General features: G+C 38.5%; 1 protein-coding gene across 4 annotated transcripts in view; it reads left to right on the forward strand.

Moving 5' to 3' along the window:
- Positions 1-8025, forward strand: part of tax1bp1b (Tax1 (human T-cell leukemia virus type I) binding protein 1b) — a 32795-nt gene extending 24770 nt beyond the window's left edge. For 2 of the 4 annotated variants that reach the window (XM_077209175.1, XM_077209177.1), the window contains 5 exons: positions 2639-2725; positions 3404-3587; positions 4824-4975; positions 6797-6876; positions 7112-8025. In XM_077209175.1, coding sequence (XP_077065290.1) covers positions 2639-2725; positions 3404-3587; positions 4824-4975; positions 6797-6876; positions 7112-7307 — 699 coding nt within the window. In that variant the 3' untranslated portion in view covers positions 7308-8025. The remainder of the gene's footprint in view (positions 1-2638; positions 2726-3403; positions 3588-4823; positions 4976-6796; positions 6877-7111) is intronic. The other 2 variants (XM_077209176.1, XM_077209178.1) reach the window with 1 other exon arrangement.
- The last annotated feature ends 284 nt before the right edge of the window (positions 8026-8309 follow it).

The raw sequence follows: 8309 nt of genomic DNA on the forward strand, positions 1-8309 counted from the left end.
TGGTGCAGATTCATTTCGGCGTTGATAGTGTTGACACTGAAATGGATAAATCTGAGTCTGAGGACGTGAACAGCTCCTGGAAGACTGTAACAGATTGTCATCTTGTAATTACGGACACGACATGGCGTGAACGCAGCATAAGCTTGTTGTTTTGGTTCAGGAGGAACTGTAAAAGATGGCTACTGTTTGTTTACAACTACAACAACTTTGCATAGCCTTACTAGCACTGATGAAGCCTGATATCTTTACCGTTGTTTTAGATTCTGAAAGTTTTGTTTATAGGAACCCTAAATGTTGCAATCTGACGAACATATACATTTACTTGCATCTGGAACTATACTTAAAGGCATGCACAGTGCCTGGTCAACGTGTTCAGAACCAGAGAAAACCACTGCGATAATGTCACCGGAGCTACCGAGAGCATAATTCCGTTTTTTTTGTTTTTTGCCTTGACGACATATCTAAATAGACAGATAACATACTGTATTTCAAAATATATTTTTAAACAAATGTTTAGTACATATATTCCTCCACTGACTAGTTTGCAAGATATCACATGTAAATAAACACACGCATGTAAACTTGCGCATCTAACACCATATCACCCTGTAGCCCAAGACTGGTTGACCACTGAAGCTAAGCAGGTTTGAGCCTGAGATAGTGAGGCCAGCAGTGTCTCTTAAAAAGAGTAAGGGTGTCATGGCAAAATTCCCTCCATTGGCCCTTATCAATCATGGCCTCCATCCATTGATTTGTCTCCATCACTCCCTCCTCTCCATCTATCCGGCTGGATGCTGCGCACTGGTGACAATCATATCATAACCCTGATATGATTGTAAAGCGCTTTGGGTGTACAATAGTACATAATAAAGCGCTATATAAAATGCATCATTTATTCATTCGTTTATTAATCACGGCACTGCATGTGTGCAAGGTATTTTCAAATCCAGTTGGAATTCAAGCGTTTACATGATTCATTTTTTTCTTGTTGAGGCCGCCTTTATCTCCACTTATCCTAATATTACAGTGCAGATTCTTTCTGCAATAGGAAGTATCAAAAGCAATGTTCAGCGTCTAAGATCTCAACAAAGGGAAGCTGTGCTGTTTTTTTCTTTCTTTCTTTCTTCTTTTGTACAGTTTAGAACCAAATGACTCAGATCAGGGGGAAATGTGATCACAGATAAGCAGACCTTCAGATGTTCTGATAAGAGATCCAGGACGACCTTAGTACCGTTTCTCCTCCACACTGTTTACGGCTGCTCTGAGTCAAGCCCGGTATTGTTGCATTAGTACAAATATACTGACAGTGCTGGTTTATGAGTGTGTCACTGAAGAGACTGACTTTTACTGCTGTTTACACGAGACATGGAGACAGTGGAGGAAGGACAGTTGGGAGTCCTGGGATCAAGACAGGATAATGCATCTGCTGGCGGCCTCCCTACACAGCAGGAGACAGAGCGAGGGACTCAGTTCTGTTTAAGTAGTAAGGTCATGTACAGATCAATGGTATACTTCAGGCGAAGTTGACTTTTTCTCTGCGTGACTCACATGGAGCCATGCAAAGACAGATGTAAATGAGTAGTAGAGAAGGCATCTTGCATGATCTTTGTATCCATGCATATCAGTTGCAATCAGAAAGCATTTTCATTCCTTTGTTATCATTTTTTATTTCTCACATTTTTAGTGAATAAATGTTAGTAAATGGCTCTGGAATACTTCATTCTATTTGGTCAGTCAGGCAGAAATATGTTTTATATAATAAAATAACTGTATAATTCAAAATCATTTATTTTATTTATGCAGTTATCACGTTATTGAACTGTCAGCAATTATTGGCTGTTATTATTATTGCAATTATTGCAAAATAAATCCTTTCGGTGGATTGCAGATCTCGAACTTATCTGAAAGGCCATAAACATAACATAAACGTATGTTAAACATTAACAAATAGTAATATTTTTTTAAAAATATAACTAAAGCGTTTAGAGTTTTTTAAGGCAATAAAGAAAAAAGTAAAATAATAATTTTTAGAATTTATTGTAAAGTAATAATTGTTTTTACTATTTGTAAATAATATTGTTATTTTAAAATATGCTTGCATTCACTCGCAATCAAATCCGTTGAAGTTTCTTGTCTTGTCAATTTCAATTGCGAATTACAGGAGTCACACAAATTATATATTTTTAATTTTAAAAAAAAGCTGAGAAGTTGCGTCACTTATTATTTTGATCATTTAACATTTCTTTTGTAACGGTTGTCAAAAATTAAATGTCTAGCTTCTTCTTACCTCACAGTTTTTCTCTGTAAAAACTGAAGCGATGTGCTGGAATTCATGTTTTGCTTCTCTGAAAGCCTGTCTTTGATTTGATTGGCCATCTCAAACAATTTTGACATTAACAAGTGCTGTTTTTGTCATCCTATCAATTTACAGAGCAGTGCATGATAGAGTACAACAGTACAGCACCAATACCACACATTTGAAGAGACAGCAATTTGGCCATATCTGATTATTGGAGGGGACTTGTCACCCTCAATGTTTACAGTCCCCCCCGATAACCAATAATATGTGACTACTCTACTCTATAGTCAAGGTTTTTAGCAAATTAATCTCAAAAATAATAATCTTTTTTCATTCCAGAGCCAGGTGGCAGAGAAGGGCCGAGAGCTCAGGGAGCTGAAGGACAGTCTATATGCGTTGACCAAAGAAAAAGAGAAGCTAGAGGTGGTGCGTGCTTTCGTTTTCATTTTGGCCTCTGCCAATCTAAAAATGCAGTTGTTTTGCTTTGCTTGTTGTTTTATTCTCAGGATCTGGTTTGGGTTTAACATATCTCTCTAATTGGGCCAGCAGTGCAAGTGAGTCCTTATTTTCCATTCAATTACCCCGCACCACAGAGAGGGACGCGTAGTCGAGGTATAACACAAAACTCGACGCTTGAGAAGCAAAATGGCCCAATTTGAGGTTCAGACTAAATGAAATTGGCGCCTGTCGAAGACTTCAATAAAAGGCAGAGCTCTGCCTCCCTTTGAACAGGCAGAGGAGTTTTAATGAAGGGCCTAATTAAACTGTTTGTGTGAGGGTGGCGAGTTTCTCTACGCCACTGCCGCTGCTCACTGTGGTGAGTGATGTATTGTCTGGACTCAAAGATAGAGGGAAGAAGGAAGATGAAAAAGATGGAAAAATGGGACCTGACTCTCAATTATTGTCAATACATCATGCTTGGCCTCAAATTAGACTTTGCTAACGGTTTTGTCACTTTTAGGCCAATTTCACCCAGTTTAGTTTTTAATTTGCATTAAAGTTTCAATTGGAATGTGTGGATCAGGTAATCAGCTATTGATTTCAATCATTGTTTTTTGAGCCAATCAAAACTTAACAGCCGTGGGGTTTCCTGTGTCCCTTCAGGAGTTGCAAAGGAGTGTGAGCAGGGAAGAAGAACACGGAAAGAATGATGGCAATCTGGATGTGCAGTCGGTTTTCTTGCAGTACCCGATGCCGTACCCTCTAGATGACCCATCTCCTCTGCTAGTGCCCCAGCGCCCCACTGATCTGATGTTTGGGAACCCATACTCTTCTACTGATTCCAGGGGTATATAAGATACTATCTCATCACTTTAAATAAGGGATACAATTTATAAATGAAGGAAGCGACACCATAGAACGTAAGAATGATTGCAAGTTTTTTTTTTGCCGGTAAAATCCAGCCATTTCAATAGGAACCTATGCAATCGACAATTCTGCATGAGAGCGAAAGATTTCCCCGTGTAGATTTTGTCATGCGGATTTGCAGCGTTGACCAATATAAATCTGCCCAGTTTGAAAGTGACTTTAATATTGTTGAACTTCATATCACTAGACTATGGCTGACTGTACACAATGGAGCTTTTGAACCATTTTGCTTTTTGACTACATCTTAAGACGTGTTTTTTGCCACTGATCTTAATCGTTTAATAGAGTGCAACGGTTGGGTTCCGGAAAGAAAAATCTCCATTCATTTTATCTATAAGGAAATTATTAAAGACAGACCTACTATGAGCTACGAGGTTGTTTATCCATGGTATTTGCTTCTTCTGGAACTACATTACCGATGATACTGTAAAGAAAGTGACACCAATCAGAGAATCGAAAAAATCAACATGCTTCAAAATAGCTCTTTAGCTCCGCCCACTCCCATGAAGCACTGTGAATGGCCTAATCGAGTCGATCTCCGTATGCTCTCATACTACTGAAATGTTTGTATATATATGCATATTTTACAATAAACTTATAATATATTGTTTATATACATGTAGTCAACATGTAAATGAGTGTAAATTGCAAATTTCTCCCATCGTTTTTAGTTTGATTATGCTGTTTGCAGTGCTTCATGGGATAGTAGCTCTTTCCCTCACTAAAACCGTTAAGTACACATTCATGTACCTTTGTCTTTTTGTCTGATTTTCAAAACCTTTTTCCTTCTTCAAATCAAAGTTTGATCGGCTCGGTTCATGGCTTATATCTCTTTAACAAAAATCCCTATGGGAGAAATGAATGAAAAAGTGCGTCGCTTAAAAAGGGGGCAGGAACTGTTGCACTCTATTGCTTTAAATAAAAATTTTAATGACACTGACATCTAGAATTGCTATGTACCATTTTTCACAAAATAAATGCCATTTGGTTTGAGATTTTGTATCTAATATAATGACAGTAAAACATGCGTGACATAAGGCTTTAAATACTGTTTATGTCCACTGTACATGCTTATACTGTATTAGTTTGAGCTAGGGTGTTTTCTCGAGGTATAAATCTAGATATTAAGGCATTAAAACGTTTCCTTTCCTGACAGATGGAGCCGATGGAGAGTTCTCTGATGACCAGATGCCCCGACTGCCCCCAGTGGGGCCCCCATCCTGGGACAGCAATGTGGTGTGCATACAGCCCGCCCGTAACCTCAGTCGCCCTGATGGACTGGAGGAACCAGAGGAGCCGCAGAGCACTGTGAGTTCATCAGGGCTTCCTCCACTTTCAGCCCTTAGAAGTGATATAGAGGTGGGATTAAGGTTTTAATCAAGTCCGATCTGCGGATGGGTTTAAATTCTTCCCGAATCTCTGTCTTTCTTTTATCTGCGCTTCTCTCTCCACTGCGCTGGCCTCCGGCAGGGCTTAGCTAAGCTGGCATTATTAAAGCCCTGGTAACCCAGAGCAGACCCATTAAGGAAGTGCTCACGCTCGCAACTAATTAAGCTCATTAGCCTTGCTTGGATAATGGTGGATATACCCAACTAAACATGGAAGAGCTTCAGTCAGTTACTGTAAAACAGTCACTTTTCATCTGAACTGACTTGAGGCCTATTAACACCAAGGTTGATGTGACTGAAGTATATGAAAGTATAAAAAAATTCCTCAAACCATTTTAAACACAAAGCATCTTTCTTAAATGTATAGTTCACCCAAAAATGTAAATTAGCATCTTTACCAAGCTTGTATGACTTACTTTCTTCTGCATACAGTATATATTCCATTCCTTAAAGTTGCAGTCCGTAACATTTTTGTGTATATAAAAATCGAGTACATTATGAATCCATTTTCCCAACCTTGTCTTTGTGTTATCCTGAGTCACTAGAGTATAATAAGTGTTTCCATTGGGACTATTTTAGACTGGTTCGGGTGGTACCACTGCACCTATCCCAGCGCCTACAGGACTCGTCATAGACTTAAACATAGAGAAGTAGTTCCGGCTACGATGTTCTTCCGAAAGACGCAAGCAGTTCTGTTTAATAACCGCTAGAGCGCCAAAAGTTAGGGACTGCAGCTTTAAATCCTGAGTAAAATGCTCAACATTTATGTGAGCTACTCTGGGGTGTGTTTCCTACTCAATGACACAACTCGCTGGTTAACCACATAGTATGATGCATTGTTTGAAAAATTTACTAGCTAGTCATGAATATTTCCCAAAACTGTAGTGACGTGGTCATACCACAATGTAGGACTGTCAATAATGATGTCACACGCAGGCGGTGGAGTACTAATGTCTGTTCATTAATTGATTCTTGATCGCAATTCATGATGATTCTTTATTTACACCAACAACAGAAAGCCATTAATAAATTTGTTTTTAAAAATCACATTAACAAGCAGTATATAATTAGAGACTTTACTCCTGTATGCAAGTGGTTCATTCAGTCAGCAGCTTTCCCTGTCATTTCTATGGTATCTTAGGACTTTGCACTATATATATATATATATATATATATATATATAAATAAGAAGTAGAGCTATACGATATATAAAAATTATTGAAAAATTGCAAATGTAAATGACTTGCGATAACTGAATAATTTTAAATAGCCCTACTCTAATAGTTAGAAAAGATAGCTGAGAATGGACTGGACACATGACTGTTATATACGTGTGACATGCTTAATGTTAACAAGAGTTAAGCCCAATAAGCCGCAGAAGAGAACTCGATGCAGTATTCGTGCGCACAGAAAGCTGTCGTTAATAACACTGCCTCTCGGACACCACACGGTCCCGAATACAGTTCTCTTCCACAGCTTGTATGGCCAAATGCACAAAATGATGCCGTAACGATAGAACTTGCGACCATATTTGGCTAACGATGCTTTTAGGAAACACATCCTGTCCATTAACTAATAATACACTACAATTTCCTCCTGCGTAATTGCATATGTATAGAGACCAACAAGATTCCTCGCAATATTAATCATTCACAGTGAATTGTCTAATATAGGTTTGTCTAATGAGGTGGTTTATGACTCCTGCTTTTGCTGACTGGAAATGTTTTTCTTCTCTCCCCAGCCAACAAATGATCAGCCTACAGCTACTGACCCTGCAGAATTCCTCAATGATGGACAGATACCGTTCTGCTTTGAACCCAGGTAAGAACACACACACAAACCTCACGGCTGTTACCTATCATGTGGTTGAGCTTTGGTTGTGGAGTGAATATGAGCGTTAGCTCAACGGCCCACCCACATCGCCTTCACACAGATGTCGTTTTACTGCTGTTTACTCTCCTGTTGGTCCAGCACCAACTTCTTCACAATTTGTGTTATAAGTCTTTTTGTTTTGTGTTTTGATCACCCAGTTTAATGTGATTTCTCTCTCTTGCAGTGGGGAGCAGAAGCGCTGTCCGCTGTGTGAGGTCATCTTCCCTCCTCATTACGACCAGTCGAAGTTTGAGGAGCACGTGGAGAGCCACTGGAAGATCTGCCCCATGTGCAGCGAACAGTTCCCCCTCGACTGCGACCAGCAGCTCTTCGAGAAGCACGTCCTCACCCACTTCGACACTAACGTGCTCAACTTCTAGTCGGGGAAACGGAATACTTGCCTCCACTTCACATTCACACTTGCGTTGCAGTTAACAGCCACTTTAAACAGCATGTTTAGCTTTGAGCATTCATCTGTAGAGAACTAATTCTTTATTTAAACACAGTCAAGGTGAAGGTTGGATACTGTTTATGAATTTCAAATGAATGGGTGGCGTTTAGGGTCTTTTATTTGTGTCCATTTTAGTTGGGGATTAATTTTGTCTATGGACCGTACTGTTTGTTGTAGCTCACTTTAACGCCTCTCATATCAAGTTGGCAGTGCAGGTAGTGATGAATTCTTTAAGAACTGAGCAGTTGCATAATAAAGTATTGTGAACCGTCCCCAGGTTCAATAGTGTAAGTCAGGTATCACCTACTATACTCTGTGCAAGGCAGAGCACAGCTTTTTCTGTCAGGGCATATATGTGTCCAGCTAAGAGGGTGAATCTATATTATACAATTATTTTAGAATAAGCTTTTAAAGATAAACCTTGATAATCACGTTATTTGAGTTAGCGTTTTTTCCTTTATCTATTAAAGACAGATTAAATCATTTGTTTTAATTGAGTTGCATGCTCACATTTCCTCTGCACTGAAATCATAATCCTCTTAGTTTTTTTTGTTTTTTGTTCCATTTCTTTGAATACATTTGGTCTCTTACTGTGTGAGTGTGTCTTACATACTTGATCTATATAATAAAGATTTACTGAAGCAATATTTATTCTGGTCATGTGGAGTTATTTAAAATATTTACCTTGGCTTACAAAACTGCATTGTAAAACGTGATTTTGAGTATTATCAGTAATACCATTTATTATTAATCAAAAAACAATTAGAATATATTTATAACAGTAGTAGTATTATTGGGGAGTTTTAAATGAACATAGTACAATTTTAAATATCTTCTTTTTTGGGAACTTAAGTTTTTGGAAGTTGTCCCACCAGAACTTTGACAATATTGTTAAGACAAAAAACTGAATTATTACAAAAACAACTGAATT

Source organism: Siphateles boraxobius, unplaced genomic scaffold (assembly GCF_051911475.1).
Source record: "Siphateles boraxobius isolate OS27281-9 unplaced genomic scaffold, OSU_SipBor_1 12, whole genome shotgun sequence".
Taxonomy (NCBI): Eukaryota; Metazoa; Chordata; class Actinopteri; order Cypriniformes; family Leuciscidae; genus Siphateles; species Siphateles boraxobius.